This window comes from Carcharhinus amblyrhynchos, chromosome 11 (assembly GCF_965287045.1).
Source record: "Carcharhinus amblyrhynchos chromosome 11, sCarAmb.v2.hapA, whole genome shotgun sequence".
In the NCBI taxonomy this organism is placed as follows: domain Eukaryota; kingdom Metazoa; phylum Chordata; class Chondrichthyes; order Carcharhiniformes; family Carcharhinidae; genus Carcharhinus; species Carcharhinus amblyrhynchos.
In genome coordinates, this window is record NC_137334.1 from 33,755,078 (window position 1) to 33,781,748 (window position 26,671).

Genomic DNA, 26,671 nt, shown 5'->3' on the forward strand with positions numbered 1-26,671 from the left:
AACCTGAAAGGAAACATGAATTAACTGCTGTCTAAAATTATGGGGTAGATTCGAACTTTCACCAATGAGTGGGGAACAGGCTGATTGGACTTCCACTCCCATTATGCATATTCATTTTCCTTTCTATTACACAGAAAAGGAGGACTAGATGGGTTTGAAAACAGGCACTTAATGCATTACCACCCAATGGCAAATATTACAAACAACCTTATTGAGGGTGATCTTACTGGTTTGTCATGTTGCTCAATTGAGGTGGTGAGCCAGTAAGATTGTGCGAAAAGCAGAGGTCCTCACTGGCAAGGTTGACATGTGGTCCCCCACCAACGGACTAGACATGGTGGCCTCACCAGTGGGACTGGAGGCAATTAAGGCCTCCTGGGCAGTCTGGGACAGGGATATGCAGTGCCCCTTGGGTAATGCCAGCCTGGCATCTTAGCACTGTCAATTGGGCATTCTGGCACTGTGAGCCTGGCACCCTGGCAGTACCCACCATGCACCCTGGCAATGGGCAGTGGGCAGCGCTAAGGGATGGGGCCTAAAGGGAGGAGAGTGCCTGAAGGAGAGGCAGCGCATGGGAGCGCCAGGACAGTGATTGACCAGGGGAGTGAACGGGCATGGTGATCAGCCAGTGGGGGGGGCGGGGGGGTGGTGGTGGTGGTGTATAATCAGGAGCAGTGATTGGAAGGGGGGGCCATGATCTAGGGGATGACGCAGGGGTGCAATCTGGGGAGCAATTGGAGGCGTAGGGTTGTGATGTCCAGGGGAGTGGGGGAATAACAATCTCTCAGTGCGTTGTGTATTCTTGACATTGCACACTGGGAGGTCAGGCGCATGAGCAATAGCATCCTCTAATGTCTGCAGTCAGATTCCTGGCAAGAATAGACTCTGTCCACTCCCCTTACTGGTGAAAATCACAGTTTGTCTCATTATTTTTTGAGCTATCATTAGATTTGATATTTTCTCTTGCTGAAAAGAAAGGTCTAAAACTCTTGCGTTTTCATGGCCGTTCAGCACTTAGAATTTTTTTGGTAAGATTGTCCCATTGTGTTTTTGAAACTTCCCTTCTATTTGATGTATACATCCATTCAGTAATGCCAATATTCTTGAATGAAGAAGTTTATCTATGGTAAAGATAACTCTTTCTCTCTCTCTTCCTCAAAGGGTTCTCGTGGTCCATTGGGCACCTCTGGTCGAGCTGGGGGACGTGGACTACCAGTAAGCTGTTTCACTTCTTATTTACTGTTTGTACAATGAATGCGGGGTTTGATTTATATTCTATCCAGATGCTGTTTCCATTGGTCCAGGATTCATGAAATGTAATTTGATATTACTGACCTCTGCAGTCTCAGCATGCATTTAAATCAAATGCAATCTTCAATATCAGGCAGAATATATTTGCTATCTCTGATTTGACCATGAACATATCACACTTAAGGGGGTGTTTAGAAAAATGTGCATTTTTCACGTAACAAAAACAATGGGCTAAATTTAATGGCTGTGGCAATCCATAGGCTGGAAAATTGGTGATAATCCAGCTATTTCTAGGAACTCTAAGGGATTAAATACCAATCAGGCATTTAACTACCTTCCATCTGGGTTTCTGTGCCTTTAAAGGCAAATAGCATTGCCTCCAAGAGCTGCGGGCCAAGCGGAGAGTTGGCAGCCCTTCATATCCAACAAAGAGCATTGAGTGATCTCTGCTAAGAGTGTAGCAAGCCCCTGAGCAGCAGCCATGAAGCAGGCTTGCTGGGCCCAGACAAGGGGGCTCTCATTGGGGGGGCCCAGGGATGGAGTGGTGTATTTTTTAGTTGGGGTGACCCATGCCACCAGGGACACAGAGTACCTGAACTAGAGGGCATCCCCATCTGAGTCAGCAGGGAGGACGCCAGAGTATACCCACGTAGCAGATGGTGCCCTCCTGCCCGCTGCTGGCAGTGTGGTGGTAGAAGGATGAATTGTCTACTTAAGGGTCTCAATTAGTCTCCAAGTTGGAAGGCTGACCTCAACTTTCTCTGTCCCTGACTTAAGTGGAGGAGTCCAGGAGGTGATGGGCTCCTGCAAACCCAAACCTTCCCATCTGATCATATGGCTTCCTCCAAGCTCCCAGCCCACTGGCTGCAGAGGTGGGGGAGACATTATCTTACACCCAATGTGCCTGGTTATGACAAGAATACAAATCATTTCACCTTTGAGACTTGTGTGTGAGGCTGAGGTTGAGTGGTAGAGTGCTGGTCACATCTATCCGCTGTGTTTCAATAGTCACAAAACAGTGGAATGAAAGTCTATTCTATCTGAAAAATATCATGGTTTTACTTAGATCATATTAATCTCGTGTTGGAATTCTGCAGCAGTTTTGGAACAAAATTACAAACAGAAAACCATGAAAATGCACACCTGGCCTGGCAGCTTCTGTGGAAAAAGACAGGCAGAGTTAACCAGCAGGATTTTCCTGTAGGCATGGGCAGGAATTTTGGCCTTCTCCAAGTTTTTCTATCTTGCCCATGATGGTGCCCACCACTGGCGGGATTGGAAAATCTTGATCAATGTTTCAGGTCAAGGATCAGGCCAATGATCATCGAATTGGAACATTAGCTCTGTATTTCTCTCTATGTACCTTGCCAGTTCTACCGAATGGTGGTTCCAATATATTTTGTTTTTATATTTCCACAATCCTTTGCTTTTGTATTAGTGACGAGCCAAAATGTTGGTTTATGAATATTCATTATGAGAGCTAATGTATAACATTTATTGGCTAACCAGGTCTTTGCCATTCACGTGAAAGGAGCTGATTATGAATGAACAGCCTTTCACACAGTGCCCACTGCTCTTCTTTATCAATTAAATAGAAATGAGAATCGGGCAGGGTGTAAAATACAATTCCAGTTCACTCTCAGCTAATTGTGCGCTGCTGGCAAAGACCAATACTATTGTTCTTTAGGGCACATGTAATTAAAACTGATGTTGAATGTAAATTGATGATTATTTAAATAGCAAAATCAATAATAGAACAAATGGAAAAAAATTAGCTCAAATAAAGAGCACAGAAGTAAAGTATGAATCTTCTCATTCAAAGATGCTTTCAGGGTCACGAGCAACCCCCTTGAGCTTTCATATGATTCAAAGATTTGTCCTGAAATTACAGCAAGGTATACAATTGCTTCTTGCAGCATTTCAAATTACTCGAATTCCTGTTTCATTGAGGGATGGACACACTTATCATAAATAGGTTATTGCCATTGCTAATGTAGTGGATATGAATTTCAGGTGGATGCATTAAGCTGTTTTTAAGAGATATTCCAATGTATGTATAAAGCTATGCATTTGTTACAATACTGGAAAGCAATCAATTGGTAAGATGTAAGGGGCCAAAAGCATATTTCTGAATAAAAATCCCCAAATTCATGCTACTTCCAAATTGGTAGATTGTAATAGAGAAATAGAAATGGAATTATTTTCTTCTGTCCTTTTTTACCTCAGTCATATGAAAAAAGTTACACTTTGGGCACGATTAGTGACCCGGTTGTAAATTGCACTCAGAACGGTGCCAATTTTAACAACTGTTTTCTTTTTTCTCGAGTTTATGCTTAAACTCATTTGCATATTGTCAAATGGAAAATCTGCCATGGATCAGTGCAATTGGACAGCATTTTAGAGCATAATTTAAAAACAAGTGTGCGTTTAAAAATGACTCCTTCATGTATTTAGCCATCTGATTAATACAGTTTAATTGCATTCGTTGCAAAAAATAAGTATTTTTAATCACCTGTGAGTAACCTGATTTTTAAATTGAAAATGGGTGGCACAGTAGCACAGTGGTTAGCAATGTCACCTGACAGCACCAGAGATCCAGGTTCAATCCTGGCCTCGGGTGACTGCGTGGCATTTGCGTGTTCTCCCATGTCTATGTGGGTTTCCTCCAGGTACTCCAGTTTCCTCCTACAGTCCAAAGATGCACACGTTAGGTTGAGTCACCATACTCAGAGGGGTTAGCAGGGTAAATACATGGGGTTACAGGGGTAGGACCTGGTTGGGATTGTTGTTGGTACAGGCTCAATGGGCCAAATTGCCTCCTTCTCCACTGTAGGGATTCTGTGATGCTAGAAATAAAGAAATCTATACAGAACTATTTATTCATTGCATTTGGTTACAATAGTCATTTTCTTAGTAAAATGTTTTAAAATGTAAAAAGCTTCAGCATCAGTCACTGGAAGAAGTGCACACTTACAGCAGGCAGTAAAGAAGGCAAATAGTATGTTGGCCTTCATAGAGAGAGGAATAGGGATGTTTTGCTGCAATTGTGTAGGGTGTTGGTGAGGCCACACCTGGAGTATCGTGTGCAGTTTTGGGTGTCCTTATCTGAGGAAGAATGTCCCTGCTATAGAGTACAGCAAAGGTTACCAGGCTGATTCCTGAGATGGCAGTTAGCACTATATTCATTGGAGAGTAAAAGAGTGAGAGGGGATCTCACAGAAACTTTTAAAACTCTAACAGGGTTAGACAGAGTAGGCTCAGAAAGAATGTTCCCAATGATGGAGGCGTCTGGAACTAGGAGCCATAGTTTGAGAATAAGGGGTAAACCTTTTAGAATTGAGGTGAGGAGAAATTTCTTCATCCAGAGAATGATGAATGGGTGGTATTCGCTACTACAGAAAGAACATAAGAAATAGGAGCAGGAGTAGGCCATCTAGCCCTTCGAGCCCGCCCCGCCATTCAATAAGATCATGGCTGGTCTGTCGTGGCTCAGTTCCACCTTCCCGTGCTCCCCCCATAACCCTTAATCCCCTCGCCTATCAAAAACCTATCAACCCGCGTCTTAAATATATTTAGCGAGGCAGCCTCCACCACTTCAACGGGCAGAGAATTCCAGAGATTCACCACCCTTTGAGTGAAGAAGTTCCTCTTACTCCGTTCTAAACCGCCTCCCCTTTATCTTGAGGCTGTGCCCTCTAGTCCTACTGTCCTTTCTGAGCGGGAAGAGTCTCTCCACCTCTATCCTATCCATCCCATTCATCATCTTATACGTCTCAATGAGATCTCCCCTCATTCTTCTAAACTCTAATGAGTACAAGCCTAGTTTATTCAGCCTCTCCTCATAGCTCAACCCCCTCAACTCCGGTATCAGCCTAGTAAACCTCCTCTGCACTCCCTCCAAGGCCAAAATATCCTTGCGTAAGTGTGGCGACCAAAACTGCACACAGTACTCCAGCTGCGGCCTCACCAGTGCCCTGTACAGTTGCCCTGTACAGTTGAAAGTAGTTGAGGCCAAAACATTGTCTGATTTCAAGAAGAAATTAGCTACAGCTCTTGGGGCTAAAGGGGCCAAAGGATGTGGGGGGCAATAATCAAGATATTGAATTTGACGATCAGCCATGATCAAAATGAATGGTGGAGCAGGCTCGAAGGGCTGAATGGCCTACTCCTGCTTCTAATTTCGATGTTTTTATGTTTTGAAAGGTGCCGTTGGTATCCTTCAATCAAGAAAAAACTAAAATCTCTTGAAGGCTCACACATCATTGCAATTAGTAGAAACTTGCATTGTGATTCAATTCGATCTGGGCGGGGCCATTTTACTTTAGGGGCAGGTTTTTGGTGTGATCTTTATAAAGTTGAAACAGAAGATCACTGAATAGAATCTATGCTTGTATCAACCAATGGCCGATTTGACCAATTTTGTGCAAATTTCACTGAGCAAAAGGGTGTATCCTATTCCAGTTGCTCAAATGTTATCAAATTATGCTGGATTTTATTATTAGGGAGACTTATCTTCTTCTTTTTGGATTGACTTCCATAGGGTCCTCAAGGTCCCCGTGGTGACAAGGGTGAAAATGGAATTCAGGGTGAACGAGGTCAGAAAGGTCACCGTGGATTTACTGGTTTGCAGGGTCTTCCTGGTCCTCCTGTAAGTAACTGAACACCTAGTAATCATTATTTCGCATCACCTCAAAGGAGATTTTACTGTGTAAAATTCATTTGTATTTAATATAAAGCTTTATCTTACTCTATAATATTTTCTTTGTATTATATTTAAATTGATAAATATAGTAGGTCATATCTTTCTGCTTTTATTTGCATCTATCTATGATATTCCACCCATTGAAATGAATGGGAATTTCGGAGTATTAAATGCAGAAATAGAAAATCCTGGCCAGGATTCTTCTACTATTCAAAGGATTAACCAAATCAAATTCTATTTTCTCTTTATTAGGGTCCATCTGGCGAGCAGGGTGGTCCTGGAATTCCAGGGCCTTTTGGTCCAAGAGTAAGTATATTTCAACACCTACCAATTCAATAGCACAACCAGAGTTCACCAGTAATCATCTTGTGAGTTTCCTTAACCATGACTCAGAATTTCCTCATAACTTGTGGTACGCTGGCATTTCTGTTCCAAGGCATACAACTGGGATTTTTAGGATATTTTGGCACAATTTGGACCCAGGAAGTTTAAGGCCCAGAGTAGTTACCAAATTTCCTATTTGAATCAAGTCCATGGGCCAGAACTCTACCACCTCATCCCCCACAGAATCGGAGTGGGCGAGGGTCCTACAACGGAAAGTTCAGTTGAACTTGGGCGGGAATTTCTGGTCTCGCCCAAGCGAGGCTGTAAAATCCCGCCCGAATTTTATCTATATATATATACATATCCTATAAAACTCCTTTCTTTAAACTTTGTCATAAGCTAATGCCAACGGTGACAAAAAAATGTATGAATTAATCAATTTGTGTGTTGTAATCAAATCAGTATAACACAGGCAAATAGTAGTATTGTTGTATGGTGTACATTTTCCAACTGTGTCTATAAGATTATGGTACTAAAGGTAGGCAGTCAACCACTTGTTAGTAATTTTAAGATTGTTTTTCAAAAAGCAACAGTTTATGTATTAATTAATGAGTAAAGAGTATACGGTCTGTGAGAGCAGTTTATTGATCTGAGAGGATGAATGGAAGGCTGGCTCAGAATGCGTTGATCTCAGTAGCTTGTGCCGTCTGGTTGAAGTGTTAGGGAACCCTTCTCTCGGTCTTTCTCCTCCATGTCTTGTTCATCTTCCATCTGAAGACAAAGCATAATGATGACTGCCAGCGGAGCAGGACTGCTGCTGATCCCTGAGCACTTGTTCATATATCATTTTTCTTGGGGCTGATAGCTTTACCCATTACCAATTCCAATCCTCCTGACCAGTGGACACAGGACAAGTACCCAGGATGCCAGTGTGATCACCCCCAGCCCCCACTTCCAATCGTCACCCTGCTTGGAGTCAGCTTTTTAGTTTCTGTCATGCTGAGGGTTGTTTCTTTGCCTCTTTCCAAGCACTTACTTAGATAAGGGGGTTACACAAGCAAGACATCATCCTACCAATTTAGAAATTTCAACAGGGGGTTTCCTGAATTAAGTGAACCTAATGTTTCCAGGGACTGTTTCGAAATTGTCTTTCAAGAATGAGAGAGTAAATACTTTGTGAGCTAATCTCATAAGAATTCTATACCATGCAGAAAGTATCATGTACTAAAGGCAATCATTTCTTACGGTTTGGAGCAGAAGCCATCAAAGGCGGCATGGTGGCACAATGGTTAGCATTGCTGCCTCACAGCTCCAGGGACCTGGGTTCGATTCCCGGCTTGGGTCACTGTCTGTGTGGATTTTGCGCATTCTCCCTGTGTCTGTGTGGGTTTCCTCCAGGTGCCCCGGTTTCCTCCCACAGTCCAAAGATGTTCAGGTTAGGTCGATTGGCCATGCTAAATTGACCCTAGTGTCTGGTGGATTAGCAGGGTAAGTATGTAGGGTTATGGGAGTAGGGCTTGGGTGGGATTGAGGTTGGTACAGACTCGATGGACCGAATGGCTTCCTTCTGCACTGTAGGGATTTTATGATTCTATAAGTTTCTATTCACGTAGCATCAAATTCCTGTATTTTGTTCATTATTATTAAAGGTGGCACGGTGGCAGAGTGGTTAGCATTGCTGCCCCACAGTGCCCAGGACCTGAGTTCAATGCCTGTGACGGTCTGCGTGGAGTTTGCACATTCTTCCTGTGTCTGCATGGGTCTCCTCCCACAATCCAGGTGGATTGGCCATGCTAAGTTGCCCCTAAGTGTCAGGAATTAGTGGGGTAAATATGTGGGATTATGGGGATAGGGTCCTGGGTGGGCTTGTTGTTGATGCAGATTCGCTAGACCGAATAATCTCCTTCTGCGCTGTAAGGATTCTATGAATTCTTGTGTCCTAGTATCTGATTTATGTTGCTGCAGCCTAATAAAAATGTTTTTTGTAATGGTAATGTTTTTACCTTTGTGTGGCTGGGACCGTGTTGTGAAAGTTAGCCCTGAGGTCTCACTGAAGTGGCTCAGAGTTGACAGGAACATTTGCTAACCCTGTACTTCAGTTGAAAGTTTCAAGGACATTCACAATTCTGCAATGTGTCATTTTCTTTTAGGGACCTCCTGGTCCAGTTGGTCCTCCTGGAAAAGAAGGTCACTTTGGTTTCTCTGGGCCTATTGGGCCACCCGGTCCACGTGGATCTCCTGGAGAAACTGGCCCTGAGGTAAGTGTGTACAGGAATGCATCTCCTCAATATATTTTACCTGGCCACTCGCTTACTGACCTCTTTGCTGAACCATAAGCTAAAAGCTAATTGAAAAACACCAAGGAAGAGAATTTGCAATTAGCATTAAGTTCTGTAATTGTAGTTAACATAAATTATATTTACGATGGGTCGAATTTTGCCCAGATTTTAGAGTTGTCTGTAACAAAAGTGAATGATCAAATGGTGTTAATCTTCTGCCTGGTGTATCACAGAATATTTAAAAGTCCCCTGATTGGAAACTTCCTGAAAGACCACGATAAAGTTAATTTTAACATTCAAATTGCTGGTATTATCTGGCTGTATTGCGTAAATACATTAGAATTTTGAGGAATCTGGCATTTAATCCCAATTAGAATTTGGTTCAAGTATCAAGTTGACTCAATGATAATACTTCCACTTGAACCAGAAGGGCATGGGCTCAGCTTGTCCTCTGGGACTGGAGCAAGTAGATCCACTTTAGCAGAGTACTCGGAATGCTGCAATTATCATCATTTGAGTGAGATGTTAATCTACCTGCTCAGATAGATATAAAAGACATTATTAAAAGAAAAGCCTGTTGATTACTATTTATCCCTCACTGCTCTTTTGGGGTTTTTTGTGTGCGATTTGTTTGCTGCATCAATACAAGTATCAATTCAGTAGCAAGCCACTCCAAGTCATTCACTACGCTGACTTGGAAATATATCATTGCTCCCTCATTGTTGCTGGGTTACAATCTCGGAACTCCCTCCCTAACAGCATTGAGGGTGTACCTACACCACAGGGGCTGCAAGCGTTCAAGAAGGCAGCTCCCAGAAGCAATTAAGAGTGGGCAATAAATGCCCAGTGACACCCGCATCCCATCAATGATTTTTAAAAGAATGTAGAAGCTGCGAAATATCGTGGGATATTTTGAAGTTGTGAAAGATGCAATACAAATCCAAAGAGGTAAATTTTCCAGTCCCGCACTCCACGGGAATCATTGCGGGTGGGATGGAAAATTTGACGAACGTTTAACGGTCCATTGACTTCAGGTGAGAATGTCTGTACTTGGGGCAGTAGCGACTGGAAAATCCTGCCCAAACGCTGGAAATTTCTTCACACCAGCAGGGTTTTCACATCCCAAAGTAGGCAACGGAGATTTGGCTTGTTGCCAAATTCTCCAGATTTGCTACAGCGGGAGAGTGGCGTGAATGGGTGCCAAGATTGTGGCCCAAGTCTTTTTAATAATAAAATTAAAGCTAATGGGCAGAATTCTCTGGCCGCCCTTGTCCAAAAGCTGGAAATTCCTGCCCCACTGTCAATGGAGTTTCAGATTCACCGCAACACACAGCGAAGATTTCAGTGGCGGGTGACATGGGAGAATTCCGGCCAATATCTCTCTGTGTAAACTAAGCGTAAATATAAAAGCTCAAAACTGATTCTTCAATTTCCTGTTAACAGGGTCCTCCTGGTGAGGAAGGGCCACCTGGTCCTCCTGGCCCCCCAGGTCCTCCCACTGCTGCCTACGAGGATATTGTGGGCCGTTATGAGATGGAGCCAGATACTTTGGATATATTCAATGCCGACGAGACCTCTGATAATCTTCCCAAGACCTCAGGAGTGGACGCTACCCTCAAATCCCTCAGCAGCCAGTTAGAAACCATGCGTAGCCCAGATGGTTCTAGAAAGAACCCAGCTCGCACATGCCAGGATCTTTTATTCTGTCACCCAGAAAAGAAAAGTGGTATGTATTTGGACAGGAAGTATTCTGTCCTGTAAGAATTTGGATAATTCTTTCAGGAAACAGTAAACATTTCTTTTTGACAGAAAACCCAGTGACCACTTAGCACAAAGCTTTGTAGGCTGGGTGGATGGTTGGGCTTCTGAAAAATGGACTTAAGAACATAAGAACATAAGAAATAGGAGCAGGAGTAGGCCATCTAGCCCTTCGAGCCTGCCCCACCATTCAATAAGATCATGGCTGATCTGTCGTGGCTCAGTTCCACTTTCCCGCCCTCTCCCCATAACCCTTAATCCCCTCTCTTATCAAAAACCCATCAACCCGCGTCTTAAAAATATTTAGCGAGGTAGCCTCCACCACTTCAACGGGCAGAGAATTCCAGAGATTCACCACCCTTTGAGTGAAGAAGTTCCTCCTCAACTCCGTTCTAAACCGCACCCCCTTTATCTTGAGGCTGTGCCCCCTAGTCCTACTGTCCTTTCTGAGCGGGAAGAGTCTCTCCACCTCTATCCTATCCATCCCATTCATCATCTTATATGTCTCAATGAGATCTCCCCTCATTCTTCTAAACTCTAACGAGTACAAGCCTAGTTTATTCAGCCTCTCCTCATAGCTCAACCCCCTCAACTCTGGTATCAGCCTAGTAAACCTCCTCTGCACTCCCTCCAAGGCCAAAATATCCTTGCGCAGGTGCGGCGCCCAAAACTGCACACAGTACTCCAGCTGCGGCCTCACCAATGCCCTATACTTGGTGGCCTTTGGCTCAGGCTGGGATAATCTAACTCAACCTGATTATAGTCAGTCCACTCCCTACACAGAAAGACTGGGAATAGGGCACTGAGAACCATCAGACCATTGGCTGCTCGCCAGCTTGAGGGTAGGTGGCAGCAAAGGGGTCGTTTTTGATCTCTCAGAAGAGAAGGGATAAGTCTGGGGAAAGGAGGGCCACAGCTTTCCTTGTGGGACACAACTGTGCAGTCTTGCTTTTCCACAAAGGAAAGTGTTGAACATTCCTGAAAACTTTTTCTGATGTGCAGTCCTGCCTCAGCCTGTTGGGAAAGCTATGGTAACTTCTGCACTCAGATTCCAGTTGAAATATAATTGGGATCACAAAGGAGCAATAGCACTCTACTTTGATAAATCATGAAAACCCCTTCTCCTTTAGGCGTGTGCTTGATGCATCTTTGGATTAAGATTAGATTTATTTATTAGTCATAAGTAAAGTTTACATTAACACTGAAATGAAGTTACCGTGAAAAGTAGTGCAGAAAGATTGAATTCTGAGAGGATCAGTAAACTACTTGTTTCCAACTGCCCATTCTTCACAAGGTGGACAGGGCTAACATCAGTATCTGCCTTCTATATTGGAGGTAAGAAGTCTCACAACATCAGGTTAAAGTCCAACAGGTTTATTTGGTAGCAAAATTCACTAGCTTTTGGAGTGTTGCCCCTTCGTCAGGTGAGTGGGATTTCTATTCACAAACAGCGCATATAAAGACACAAACTCAATTTACAAAATAATGTTGGAATGGTTTAAGGCTTGATTACAGACAGTGTGTGGAGTGAGTGTTAAGCACAGGTTAAAGAGATGTGTGTTGTCTCCAGCCAGTTAGTGAGATTTTGTAAGCCCAGGCAAGTCATGGGGGTTACAGATAGTGTGACATGAACCCAAGAGCCCGGTTGAGACAGTCCTCATGTGTGCGGAACTTGGCTATCAGTTTCTGCTCAGTGACTCTGCACTGTCGTGTGTTGTGAAGGCCGCCTTGGAGAATGCTTACCTGTATATCAGAGGCCGAATGCTCATGACTGCTGAAGTGTTCCTCAACAGGAAGAGAACACTCTTGCCTGGTGATTGTCGAGCGGTGTTCATTCATCCATTGTCGTAGTGTCTGCATGGTCTCCCCAATGTACCATGTCTTGGGGCATCCTTTTCTGCAGCGTATCAGGTAGACAACGTTGGCTGAGTTGCAAGAGTATGTATCGTATATCTGGTGGAAGGTGTTCACACGTGAGATGATGGTATCCATGTCAGTGATCCAGCTCGTCTTGCAGAGGTTGCAGTGGTAGGGTTGTGTGGTATTATGGTCACTGTTCTCCTGAAGGCTGGGTAGTTTGCTGTAGACAATGGTCCATTTGAGGTTATGCATTTGTTTGAAGGCAAGAAGTGGGGATGTGGGAATGGCCTCGGCGAGATGTTCGTCTTCATCAGTGACATGTTGAAGGCTCTGGAGACGATGTCATAGCTTCTCCACTGGACGACTAAGGGTACTCTGTCCACCGTGCCCTGTGTTTGTCTTCTGAGGAGGTCGAAGCAATTTTTTGCTGTGGCGCATCGGAATTGTTGATCAATGAATCGAGCGCCATATCCTGTTCTTATGAGGGCATCTTTCAGCGTCTGGAGGTGTCTGTTGCGATCCTTCTCATCTGAGCAGATCCTGTGTATACAGAGGGCTTGTCCGTAGGAGGTGGCTTTTTTAACGTGTTTAGGGTGGAAGCTGGAGAAGTGGAACATCATAAGGTTATCTGTGGGCTTGTAGTTCAGTGAAGTGCTGAGGTGACTGTCCTTAATGGAGGTGCGTGTATCCAAGAGTGCAACTGACTCCGGAGAGTAGTTCATGGTGAGTCTGCTGGTGGGATGGAATTTGTTGATGAGGTCATATAGTTGTCTCAGTGATTGTTCACCATGACTCCAAAGGAAGAAATTCTATATTGGAACACAGCAACAGGAATAGGATATTCATCACCTTGAGTCCATTCCACCAGAAGCTGACATGCTGGAAATGATAGAAGTACCAAGCTATTGTGTAGATACTTCTGAGCGAGATTGTTTTCCTTATGAATTACAATACCAGTAATATGTAATCCAGTAAATGGTGTGGAGATGCCGGCGTTGGACTGGGGTAAACACAATAAGAAGTCTGACAACACCAGGTTTAAGTCCAACCAATTTATTTGATAGTAAACTCACAAGCTTTCGGGGTTTGCCCCTTCGTCAGGTGAATGGAGAGTTCTGGCCTCAGACAGAGCATATAACAGCACAGACAGTTTACAGATTACTGATTAAAATACAAATCTTTACACCTAACTTGCTATTCAAGTCTCAAAGTGGCTGACAATGTGAGTGGAAGGAGCACTGATCACAGGTTGTGTACACATCTCTTTAACCTGTGATCAGTGCTCCTTCCACCCACATTGTCAGCCACTTTAGGACTTGAACAGCAGATTAGGTGTAAAGATTCGCATTCTAATCAGTAATCTGTAAACTGTCTGTGCTGTTATATGCTCTGTCTGAGGCCAGAACTCTCCATTCACCTGACGAAGGGACAAACCCCGAAAGCTTGTAAGTTTACTGTCAAATAAATCGGTTGGACTTAAACCTGGTGTTGTCAGACTTCTTACTGTGTTTATCCAGTAAATGGCCCAGAGTAACAACAGTAACATCTTTGGCTCTTATCCTAGCGGGATATTGATCAGTATTCAAAGCAATATTAATAGGTATGTTCCAATCGATATGTGGATATTGTGAAAAATATTTAGTGTGCAAACTAGTAAAATGCATTTGTATGATACAGTCGGAATTATTTCTGCACCATTTTTTGGACAATATCCCTTTGAAATGTCACAGACTAAAAGAGAGTCAGAGAAGACTATCATAGAGTCATCGAATCATACAGTGCAGAAGGACACCATTCGGCCCATCGAGTCCATACTGACCACAATCCCACCCAAACCCTATTTCCATAACCCTACGCATTTACCCTAGCTAATCCCCCTGACACTAAGGGGCAATTTAGCATGGCCAATCCACCTAACCCGCATGTCTTTGGACTGTGGGAGGAAACTGGAGCATCCAGAGAAAGCCCACGCAGATACGGGGAGAATATGCAGACTCTGCACAGTGACTCAAGCTGGGAATCAAATTCAGGTCCCTGGCACTGTGAGGCAGCAATGCTAACCACTGTGCCATCCACCATCCTTTAAAGTTTGAAGTCATGCCGAAAAGTTTATAAAACAGGAGTTGTTTACATTGAGGAAATTAATATTGGTTGAAATTTTCCTGCCCTTCCTGCTGGCGGGATCTTCCAGTCCCGCTGATGGTAACACCCCCCCGCCAACCCCATCCCTCCTCCATGGTATGTTCACTGGCGGCAGAGGGTTTGGGCACACAAAACCCATTGATATAGGCAGGCCCAGAAGATCCCACCCTGGCCAATGATGGGCTGAAAATCCTGCTCATTTACTGGAATTTTACCGCTCCATTCGCCATGGGAATCGGGGTAGGTGAGGGACGGACCATGGGAAGATCCGTTGACCTCGGATGGGATTTTACAGTTTCATAGAACATTAGAATATTACAGCGCAGTACAGGCCCTTCGGCCCTCAATGTTGCGCCGACCAGTGGAACCAATCTAATGACCCTCTAACCTAAACTATTCCAATGTTATCCATATGTCTATCTAATGACCATTTGATCGCCCTTAAAGTTGGCGAGTCCACTACTGCTGCAGGCAGGCCATTCCACGCCCTTACTACCCTCTGAGTAAAGAACCTACCTCTGACATCTGTCCTCTATTTATCACCCCTCAATTTAAAGCTATGTCTCCTTGTGTTAGCCATCACCATCCAAGGTAAAAGGCTCTCACTGTCCACCCCATCTAATCCTCTGATTGTCTTGTATGCCTCAATTAAGTAACCTTTTAACCTTCTTCTCTCTAATGAAAACAACCTCAAGTCCCTCAGCCTTTCTTCGTAAGACCTTCCCACCATACCAGGGAACATCCTGGTAAATCTCCGCTGCGCCCTTTCCAATGCTTCCACATCTTTCCTTTAATGTGGCGACCAGAACTGTACGCAATACTCCAAGTGCGGCCACACCAGAGTTTTTTACAGCTGCAGCATGATCTCATGGCTCTGAAACTCAATCCCTCTACCAATAAAAGCTAACACACCATACACCTTAACAAACCCCTATCAATCTGGGTGCCAACTTTCAGGGCTCTACGCACATGGACACCGAGATCTCTCTGCTCATCCACGCTACCAAGAGTCTTTCCATTAGCCCAATACTCTGTGATCTTGTTACTTTTTCCAAAGTGAATCACCTCACACTTTTCCGCATTAAGCTCCATTTACCACCTCTCAGCCCAGCTCTGCAGCTTATCTATGTCCCTCTGCAAACTGCAACATCCATCTGCACTGTCCGCAACTCCTCCAACTTTAGTGTCATCCACAAATTTACTAACCCATCCTTCTACACCCTCATCTAGGTCATTTATAAAAATGACAAACAGCAGTGGCCCCAAAACAGATCCCTGCGGTACACCACTAGTAACTGAACTCCAGGTTGAACATTTCCCATCAACCATCACCCTCTGTCTTCTATCAGCTAGCCAATTCCTGATCCAAACTGCTAAATCACCCTCAATCCCATGCATCCGTATTTTCTGCAGTATCTTACCATGGGTAACCTTATCAAATGCTTTACTGAAATCCATATACACCACATCAACTGCTTTACCCTCATCCACCTCTTTGGTCACCTTCTCAAAGAACTCAATAAGGTTTGTGAGGCACAACCGACCCTTCACATTCTCTCCGTACCTGCATGGACAAGTACGCATGCAGATACGGAGAAAATCTCCGTATGGGATGTCGTCCCACTCAATGGATGGGACTTTACTACCTTGCTTGGACGAGATCATAAAATCCTGTCCAAAATCAACCAAGTTTTTCATTATGCGAGTGGTCAAATTCCGGCCATTGAGTCTGTATAGCTCCCCTAGTGGTCAGCCACATTAACCATTGAACGGCTGAATCGGATGGATTCAAGACATTTCCATTTTAGTCCTTGATGTGCACTGAAAACAGAACCTTTAACATGTTAAGGGGCATTTCAAATTTGATGGATCTTGAGTTACTTGTAACATGAGCAAAATGAGCAAAGAATTGTAATCTTTTGAAAAAAGCTTCCCATCAGAATGATTAAATATTGTGCAATTAGTTGTTATTAAAGGAACCAGTAAGTATTTGCTTCAGAACCAAATTTCAGGTTAACACAAGTACAGTACTACACCAAAGAAGAGTTATACACACTCAAAACATTAACTCTGTTTCTTTCTCCACAGACGCTGCCAGACCTGCTGAGCTTTTCCAGCTTTTTCTGTTTCTGTTTCCGATTCCAGCATCTGCAGTATTTTGCTTTGATGCGTTTATTAATATGAGCTGTAATTACAAGGTCTAAATACTGATGTTCAGGAACACGATCAAATGAGTGAAGGGATTCGTAAGGTCTCAAAAGCCATTAAATTAATTTTAATAATTTATCAAAGAAATCTTTATCTTCACTACCTGACTGTAGGCTCAACCATGCAATCCGAAAATCAGAATAGGTATCATCACAGTTATAAAATTCTGCATTAAAAGTCTCAGACCCGCTGGGACCATTGGAATAAATGTCAGATCAAAATTGATTTTTTTATTCATTCTTGAGCTGTGAATGTAAATGACACAGCCAGCATTCATTGCCTATTCCTAATTCCCTTGTAAAGGTGGCAGTGAGCTGCCTTCATGAACAGCTACAATCCATGTGGTGTAGGTACACCCACAGCGCTGTTTGGGAGAGCTTCGGGATTTTGATCCAGCAACAGTGAAGGAAGTCAGTGAGTCGGAGGGGAATCGTAGCATCATAGGAACCCTACAGTGTAGAAGGAGGCCTTTCAGCCCATCGAGTCTGCACCGACAACAATCCCACCCAGCCCTATCCCACACATTCACCCCGCTAATCCCCCTAATCTATGCATCCTGCGACACAAATGGGCAATTTAGTATGGTCAATCCATCTAACCCGCAAATTTTTGACTGTGGGAGGAAACCGGAGCACCTGGGGGGAAGACCTATGCAGACACGGGGAAGATGCAAACTCTACGCAGACAGTGAGCCAAGCCAGGAATCAAACCTGGAGCTGTGAGGCAGCAGTGCTATCCACTGTGCCTCCGTGCTGTCCCAAACTTGCAAGCCCTGGTGCTCCTATGAATTCGCTGATCTTGTCCTTATCAAAAGTAGACATTGTGGGTTTGGAAGGTGCTGTTGAAGAAGGCCTGGAAAGTTGTATTCAGTGCATCTTGTAGATAGTACCCACTGCTGCTACTCTGCGTCAGTGGGTGAAAGGAGTGGATGTTTAAGACAGTGGATCACGTGAGCTGCTTTGTCCTGGATGGTGTCGAGCTTTTTTGAGTGTTGTTGGAGCTGCACTCATCCAGGCAAATGGAGAGCGTTTCATCACACTCCTGAATTGTGCCTTGTAGATTGTGGACAGACTGAAGAGTCAGGAGGTGAGACACTCACTGCAGAATAATATATATTCTCTTAAAGTGAAAGTCTCATGCTTTGTGCATCTCTCTTCTTGGATTCGCTTTAAGATTTTCCTCTTGAGAGGGGTTTATCTATCTTCCTTTAGAGAATTAAATAAAATATGTGAAGGCTGTGGCAGGACAAATTAAATGTGAGCTGCTCCGGTAAGAAGGCCAGTTGAGAGAAATGGTCTTCTTTTTCAAGTTTTGTAATGTCTGACACAGCCTCAAGATAAGGTGGGGTGGGGTGGGTGGGGGGGGGCGCCGCCGCGCAGTTTAGATCGGAGCTGAGGAGGAACTTCTTCACTCAAAGGGTGGTGAATCTCTGGAATTCTCTGCCCGTTGAAGTGGTGGAGGCTGCCTCGCTAAATATATTTAAGTCACGGGTAGATAGGTTTCTGATAGACAGGGGAATTAAGGGTTATGGGGAGAAAGCGGGAAAGTGGAACTGATCCACTTCAGATCAGCCATGATCTTATTGAATGGCGGGGCAGGCTCGAAGGGCTAGATGGCCTAACCCTGCTCCTATTTCTTACGTTCTTACGACAGGCACATGTATGAGAATAGGACAGTGCTAACTTCATGTGTAAAATTGTTGGCGGTTACCTTTAAGTACCTCGATATCTGAATGTGGATATGTTTCACAGGGGAATACTGGATTGACCCTAACCAGGGTTGTGTTGAGGATGCTATTAAAATATACTGCAATATGGATACTGGTGAGACCTGTATTCTCGCCGACCCAGCGGAAATCCCACGTAAAACCTGGTGGAGCAAAAGGAATGGCGATGATGGTGGCCTCTTATGGTTTGGTGACTCCATGAACGGTGGATTGCAGGTAAGTAAAATGACACAGCACATCATGGCGCAACAAATATATTTTCCATTCGTTTTGTAGCCAGGATCAGAACAAGTGAAAACATTGGCCCAGATCTTCCAGTTTCCAAATCACCGGAGATCAGGCAGAGGCCAAGGTGAACGGCGGGACTCCATGGAAGTGTTGATGGTCCGGCCTCCGTGGAAATTGCCTCCCCCCCGACGCTCAGTTACTCACACTGACCTCTTCCTGAACACTGCCGTGTGTGGTTTTTGAGGATTTTATATTCTTACAGTTCGGGGGTCATATCCTTCAGAGTCCATTGATAAGTATGATTAATGAAAGTTAACCTCACCAGTTGAGATCAATATTCTGGATAATATAAGAGGAATAGTTGTGAATATATCTTAACACTGCAAAGGAGCACTGTCATTGCTGAGATATAGAACATAGAACATAGAACATTATAGCGCAGAACAGGCCCTTCGGCCCACGATGTTGCGCCGACCAGCTTTTTAAAAAAAAAACAACACTAACCCACTAATCTAAACCAATCCCATTTCGTCCATAAACCTATCCACAGATCTCTTAAACGCCCCCAAACTAGGCGCATTTACAACTGCAGCTGGCAGGGCATTCCAGTCCCTCACCACCCTCTGGGTAAAGAACCTACCCCTGACATCAGTCCTATAACTACCCCCCCTTAATTTAAAGCCGTGCCCCCTCGTGCTAGATTTCTCCATCCGAGGAAAAAGGCTATCACTGTCCACCCTGTCTAAACCTCTAATCATCTTATATGTTTCAATAAGGTCCCCTCTTAGCCGAGGTTTGTGACACTTCACCATTTGCTTTACCTCTTTTTCAGAAGCACATTTTAAGAGCTTTATTTGTTACACATTTAACACTTAGAATGTATTTATTTTTCCATATTTTTAAATAAATGATTCCATGTAATTGAGTAGCAAAATGTGAATCTACACTGACTGAAGAGAGAGCAGAGATGTGTTGTCTTATGCAAAGTTCCCTGAAGTGTAGCAATTCACAGCAAGCGAGCAACATTGGAGAGCATCAGGATTGAAGATGATCAAACATTTTATTCAGTTATTATAAAGGAAGAGTGATATTTGTTTGGTGTAGACCCACTGCTTTTTTAAAACAACTGTAAGCATAAAATCATTGCCACAGGACACACTTTTAACAGGCTGTTGCAGGTTCCTGATACAGTGAAAGCACGACACATTTTTATTATTCATTCACTGAGTATGAGCATCGCCAGCGAGGCCAGCATTTATTGCTTGCCCTATTTTCCCTTGAGCTACCTTGCCGAATACAACTGAGTGGCTTTTTGGTTATATAATCGGTAGGTCTGGAGTCACATGTGGCCAGACTGAATAAGGAGGGAGGCTTTCCCACCCAGAAGGACATCAGTCAAGGAGACTTTTGTTTTAAATGACAATCAGTAGCTTCGTGGTCCCCATTACTGATGGTAGCTTTTTATTCCAGATTTATCTTAATTACTGGAATTTAAATTTCAGTGGTGACGAGATTTGAACTTTTATCCCAGTCAGTCCAGGTCTCTTGATTACTAACCACTATGCTATCATTCCCTACAGAATAAAATCAGGGAACAGCCTGTTAATATAGTGGGCAGAGAAATACAGAAGTCTTTTGCCTGCTGGTATCTGACATTGAGATTTCAGAACCATTGCAAATAACCAGATTGGAACTCTCCCCCGTTGTGAAGCATGGAGTGAGAAAGAATAAAAAATCACCACCTTGTGAATATTTGGAATGAATGCTCTTTATTTAAAAATAATATTCATCTGGAGACATCTTTCAGCCAGCAGATGGTGATATTGGACTGTATGAGATTTGCAGCACTACTTTATGTAGTGCAACACTGCTCCCTAGTGATAGAAACACAACACTACAGGCTTGGGTAAAACTGAGAAGGTTTATCCATTGTACCTTAAGATACATTCCCTTTGAAGGAATACTTCACTTCTATTATTACTACTTCACTTCTACTACTCCTAATTCCTAATTCATGCTTTCATTAAAATTTACAACCACAATTTTCTAAATACAGTGATTTTCATTAAAATTCTGCTCAAATACTTCACCAAGTGGAGAAAAATCCATATTCCCTGTAAGGTGGATTCTGACTGTGTTCAGTAGAAAGTTTTCAACTCCCAATTATAACGGCAGTTTGCTTCACATTCACCAGCCTCCAAAGGTACCCTAGTTCATTAAAATTTGCCACTCAGGTGCAGCTAACAATTTTTTTCATCCATCCCATAATTGCTCTTGAACTTGCTAAGCCACTTTAGAACCACATTGCTGTGAGTCTTGAGTCACATGTAGGCCACGCCAGGTAAGGATGGCAGATTTCCTCCCCTAAAGGGCATTAGTGAACCAGATGGGGTTTCATAGCAATTAGCAATGGTCATCATAAATTTTTAATTCCAGATTTTTATTGCATGCAAATTTCATTATCTGCCACAGTGGGATTTGAACCCAGGTTCCCAGAGTATTTCCTAGGCCTCTGGAGTACTTGTCTAGTTGATGAATACAATTACACCATCATCAGTACTTAACTTGTTGGCCTTCACCACAAGGGGATTTGAGTGCAGCAATAAAGCACTTGCTCGATGAGACCTCCCTTGGAGTACTGTGTAGTTTGGTCTCCTCATCTAAGGAGGCATACCCGTCACTGAAGGAGTGCAATGGAGGTTCACCAGATTAATCTCTGGGATAGTGGGATTGTCCTGTGAGGTAAGACTTGGGGATACTAGGTCTGTATTGTCCAGAATTTCAAAAATTACAAAGCTCATTGAAACTTTCAAAATTCTTATAGGAGCTGGCAGGGTGGATGTAGAGGAGATGTTTCTCTTAGCTGGTGAGTCTAAAACCAGGGGACATAATCTCAGGATAAGAGGGAGGCCATTTAAGACTGAAATGAGGAAGAATTCCTTTACATGGAGGGTGGTGAATCTTTGAAATTCTCTACCCAGAGAAAGGCTGTGGAAGCTCAATCCTTCAGCATGTTCAAAACAGAAATTGATAGATTGTGCAGACTACCGATATCATAGAGGTTTACAGCATAGAAACAGGCCCTTTGGCCCAACTTGTCCATGCCACCCTTTTTTTTAAAACCCCTAAGCTAATCCCAATTGCCCGCATTTGGCCCATATCCCTCTACACCCATTGTACCCATGTAACTATCTAAATGCTTTTTAAAAGACAGAATTGTACCCGCCTCTACTACTACCTCTGGCAGCTTGTTCCGGACACTCACCACCCTCTGTGTGAAAAAGTTGCCCCTCTGGATACTTTTGTATCTCGCCCCTCTCACCTTAAACCTATGCTGTATAGTTTTAGACTCCCCTATCTTTGGGAAAAGATATTGACTATCTAGCTGATCTGTGCCCTTCATTATTTTATAGACCTCTGTAACATCACCCCTCAGCCTCCTACAGTCCAGAGAAAAAAGTCCCAGTCAATCCAGCCTCTCCTTATAACTCAATCCATCAAGTCCCAGTAGCATCCTAGTAAATCTTTTCTGCACTCTTTCTAGTTTAATAATACCCTTTTTATTATAGCGTGACCAGAATTGCACGCAGTATTCCAAGTGTGGCCTTACCAATGTCTTGTACAAGTTCAACAAGACATTCCAACTCCTGTATTCAATGTTCTGACCGATGAAACCAAGCATGCTGAATGCCTACTTCACCATTCTGTCCACTTTCAAGGAGCCATGAACATGTACCCCTAGATCTAAATCAATGGATACAGAGATAGCATGGGAAAGTGGTGTTCAGCAGTCATGATCTAATTGAATGGTGGAGCAGATGTGATGGGCTGAATGGCCTACTCCTGTTCCTGTGTATACAGTGTATATTTAATGTTGCAAAACATTCCTTGAATCATTTGCTGAAACTGCTCTTTACTTCTCCAGTTCACTTACGGTGACAAGCAACACGCCCCGAACACCGTCATGATCCAGACAACATTCCTCCGCCTTCTGTCCAAAGAAGCTTCCCAAAATATTACCTATCACTGTAAGAACAGTGTTGCTTACATGGATGACCAGGCTGGCAACCTTAAGAAAGCATTGGTTCTTAAGAGTGCCAATGACATTGAGATCAAAGCAGAGGGAAACAACAGATTTAAATATGCCATACTGGAAGACGGCTGCACTGTAAGTATTAGGAGTTGACTTATTTCAGTAACAAGGATGTGTAGCAACAAGTTATCAATTCCGTGGAGGGAAATTGTAACTTCCAAATAGGCAGCTTTGTTCAGATGGGTGGTTAAAGCGCTAAAACTTGAACCCTGACCCCAACTCACTGCCAATCTGCCCAATTCCTGTTAAGATGGAGGTAAGGCAGGGCTGTGAGTGGGTAGCCAATTGTTCACAAGAAATATGTTGTCAATTTAAATACTATAACAAAGCAGTATCGTATCAATTCACTATTTCAAGTTGAACTCCGAGGGTAAAGGAAGGTGGGGATTGCTGGAGCCAGAGGTACATTCCTTTCAGTTTACATACAGGGTCCTGCGTACCTACCTCATAATTACCCCCATAGATACCCTCTCCCCCCCACAGCCCTTTCGATCTGCTCCTGACCTTTCCCTTATAAAACCTCTGATTCCCACCCCTCAGTCTCTGATCTCTCATCACTCCCCCAAACCCAACACAGTCTCCAATTTCCCACACTCAACCCCTCTGATGCCCATCCCTGCCTCTGATGCCCATCCCTGCCTCTGATGCCCATCCCTGCCTCTGATTCCCTGCCCCTGACGCCCGTCCCCGCCTCTGATTCCCTGCCCCTGATACCCTGCCCCGATACCCATCCCAGTCTCTGATACCCATCCCAGTCTCGACACCCATCCCAGCCCCTGATACCCATTCCAGCCTGATACCCATCCCAGCCTCGGATCAGCAAGGCTCTTGGCTTTTTATCTTTCACATATCCCAATTTCTGATTTTCCTCCCCACCCTTCAATCTCTGTTCAAAATGCTCCAACATATGAGAACTACTGGCCCTTACCACCTGCTCCAACCACCATCACTCCCCTGTAAAACAAAATGCCTCCTGCCTTCAAAGGCCACGAGTAGAATCTGTACAACAGGGAGTCCAGAACCAGGGCGTCACAGTCTGAGGATTCAGGGTAGACCATTTAGGACGGAGGTGAGGAGACATTTCTTCACCCAAAGAGCGGTGAGCCTGTGGAACCCAATACCGCAGGAAGTTAATGCTGGAATGTTGAATGTATTCAATATATTGAATACATCCAGAATGTATTCTGGATATAGCGCTATGGGTGAACGGGGTCAAAGGTTATGGGGAATAAACAGAATTAGGCTATTGAGTTGGATGATCAGCCATGATCGTAATGAATGGCAGAGCCCAAAGGGCCAAATGGCTTCTTCCAACTCCTATCTTCTATGTTTCTAACAGCCAATCAGTCTCCCAATCTGCAAGGCTGCAGTCTGGGTAACAGATAAAGAACGAGTTTATCAGATCCTGCTGTTAAATTTGTCAAAACCTGCAAGAAATCTCTTTTTTTTCCAGGTTTCCCAACCTCTCCTGCTCTCTCCATTCCTTATCTCAGACTGAGATTAAATAATGACAGATTTGTTTACAATAGCTACACTGTGTCAGGGCACAGTAGATTTTTGCTGATATTTGGTGTTTGTTCACATGAGAGATTAAAGTTCCTATTAGATATCAGAATTACTACTTTCATCTGATGGGTTAAACATTTCATTGTTTTTCGCTCTCTCTCAAAAGCAAATTATCAGCCTTTAATTTGTGGTCAGAGATGAAATGACAATGATTGTCACTGACCTTGAAGAAAGCTTCACTGAGAGTCTAGCAATCTCTGTGAAGAGAACATTATCTCTCTCCCTCTTGACTGCAGCATTGCTTTTGTGAACTTTTTATTTGGTTTCTAACAGCAGGAGAAATGAAGAAGTTGATTGATTTCACCATTGTGGGCTCAGTCAGGGAGCACCCACAATGTAGCCTATAGTGACTGACAAATCGCTGCTTCATGTCTTTGTTAATTTGCACTTGTGCTAAAATTCTGAAACTGTGCTCAGACGCTGACCCCCAGAGTTTATGAGATAGCTTCCTGGCGAGATTAGGTTCTGGACCTCCCCCTGCTGGCAAGAATTACATTGTGGCTTTTTTTTTGGATGAAATGACGGAAGATTTCATTTTTCAACTGGCTGTGAAAAAACAAGTCTGAAACTCTTCTGTTTTCACGTTTGTTCAGCACTTAGAATTTTTCCCAAAAGATCACTCCTTATGACCCTATGAAGGATAGTGACTATGTAGCAGTGATCGATATAAACATTACTGTCATATCACATTGCAAGTGGCATGGTTTGCCACAGTAGGTTTTTTTATTGTACTGATTCACCTGAGTGTGTTTTCTCTGCAGAAACATAACAATAATTGGGGCAAGACGGTCTTTGAATATCGAACGCAGAACACAGCCCGCCTGCCAATTGTGGATATTGCGCCTGTGGATATTGGTGCTCCCAATCAGGAATTTGGCATTGAAATTGGCCCAGTTTGTTTCTTGTAAAATAAAAGGACTTGGAGACTTTGAAGACATTCCTGGACTCTTGAATTAATAGCTGATCCAATCAGCACTGTATATATAAAGTACTTCGAATTTCCAGCCCTTCACAACAATTATTTATTGTTCATATGAACCCAGTTAGTAAAATTAAGATGTGATTAAAAACTGTGGAAGATTCTGGGCAGTTTTTAGTTTTATTGGGTCTTACATGACAGGAATGAAAACAGTAAGATTTTCACTCTAAAACCTAAAGAAAGAGATACAAAATATAGTGTTCACCTCTAAGAATGTTCCATCTAATAGTCGTTGGGGATAATCTGGTCCACTGACCTGAAGCCTGGATTGGAGTTCAGGCTACACATTTGTATCCCAGGCTCTCTGACCCACACTTCCTGCGAGCACTGCCCCCTGGATGTGAGTGTGGAATCTCTCCTTTTATCTCCTAAATAGAATATGCTCCGATATCAAGCTTACCTACCGCACGTTTAAATGATGTAGTTTAACAAAAAAAAAGGCTCCCCACGTTTCAGCTACCTCATCTCTGTCAGAAGCTAGGATACAATGGTGCTTGTTTTTATTAATTTGTTCTCCAGGTGCTATATTTCCAGGCTTCCTTCTGTGTTTGTTTACAAAAGAAACAGGAGACAGAGGAAAGAAATGATGGTGCTAGTTATAAAGATCCCATTCCCTGCAAGCTTTTGATGAAGTAGCAATAAACCCACAACATTACTGGCATGTTGTTGTTCATTTTGATATTACTGTCGTGTCAACTTCTTCGAGTGTGAATGATGTTCCTGATCTCTCAGTACAATTAGTAATAGTGAAGTCTGCATGTCTTGAAGAGTTAAAACATGTAGGCAAGTCCATTTTGCAATGTTTCTTTCTCTATCTCTTCAACGATGTTCTTTAATTCTCCAATAAAAAGGACCGTTTTACAAGGAAACCAGAAATACTTTTTGGTTGAATTGATTGATTTCCCCACCGTTCCCCCGCCCACCGGCTCTCACCCCTCTGCCCCGCCAGTAATGATTGCAAACTCATAAACCTCCGTGGCTGTCTGATCATGGCATTTGCTAAGTGTCTTTCACTCCAATCTGTTGCACCGCTTTTAAGCAGTATTGGTCTAATCAATATTACAATGAGTCCATTAGATGGGAAGGCATCTTTGTTAACAGTGCACAGATCTCCAATTTATTTTAAAGTGCTGGGGAAACATCCAGCATCCAATACAGAGAAAATAAAATATAATTTATGAAAAAAATTGTATTTACATCAATAATATCAAACTGTTACAGGTTATATTCAAGTACCAGATTTATTATCTTTGCTATGACTGATAGGGTGACCCCAGTTATTTTATTTGCATGATTATTTCTTTGACGTTTCAATGGTTTGGGTCCTTACCTTTTGCACATTGCCTTTCGAAATGTTACAAGAAAAGTGATGACAGGACCTGTATTCAATTGCATGACTAATCGGTCGATTCAGATCGCAAAATGCTTGTAGTTGGCCATTCTTCTTGATTCATTATTTTGTAAGATTGCGCTTCTTCATAAATGCTATTTTCTTTTCATTTCCCAACATGTTTTCCTGCTACTTGTTTTACATTGTGGTAACTTTTTTTTTTGC

The 26,671-nt window shown here is 43.3% G+C and overlaps 1 protein-coding gene across 1 annotated transcript in view; it reads left to right on the forward strand.

The window, feature by feature from the left end:
- col5a2b (collagen, type V, alpha 2b) overlaps nucleotides 1-25,795 on the forward strand; it is a 272,414-nt gene extending 246,619 nt beyond the window's left edge. The window contains exons 47-54 of the mRNA XM_080198839.1: nucleotides 1,162-1,215; nucleotides 5,792-5,899; nucleotides 6,206-6,259; nucleotides 8,428-8,535; nucleotides 10,000-10,282; nucleotides 18,276-18,466; nucleotides 22,404-22,646; nucleotides 24,899-25,795. Coding sequence (XP_080054965.1) covers nucleotides 1,162-1,215; nucleotides 5,792-5,899; nucleotides 6,206-6,259; nucleotides 8,428-8,535; nucleotides 10,000-10,282; nucleotides 18,276-18,466; nucleotides 22,404-22,646; nucleotides 24,899-25,045 — 1,188 coding nt within the window. The 3' untranslated portion in view covers nucleotides 25,046-25,795. The remainder of the gene's footprint in view (nucleotides 1-1,161; nucleotides 1,216-5,791; nucleotides 5,900-6,205; nucleotides 6,260-8,427; nucleotides 8,536-9,999; nucleotides 10,283-18,275; nucleotides 18,467-22,403; nucleotides 22,647-24,898) is intronic.
- Nucleotides 25,796-26,671: the final 876 nt, after the last annotated feature.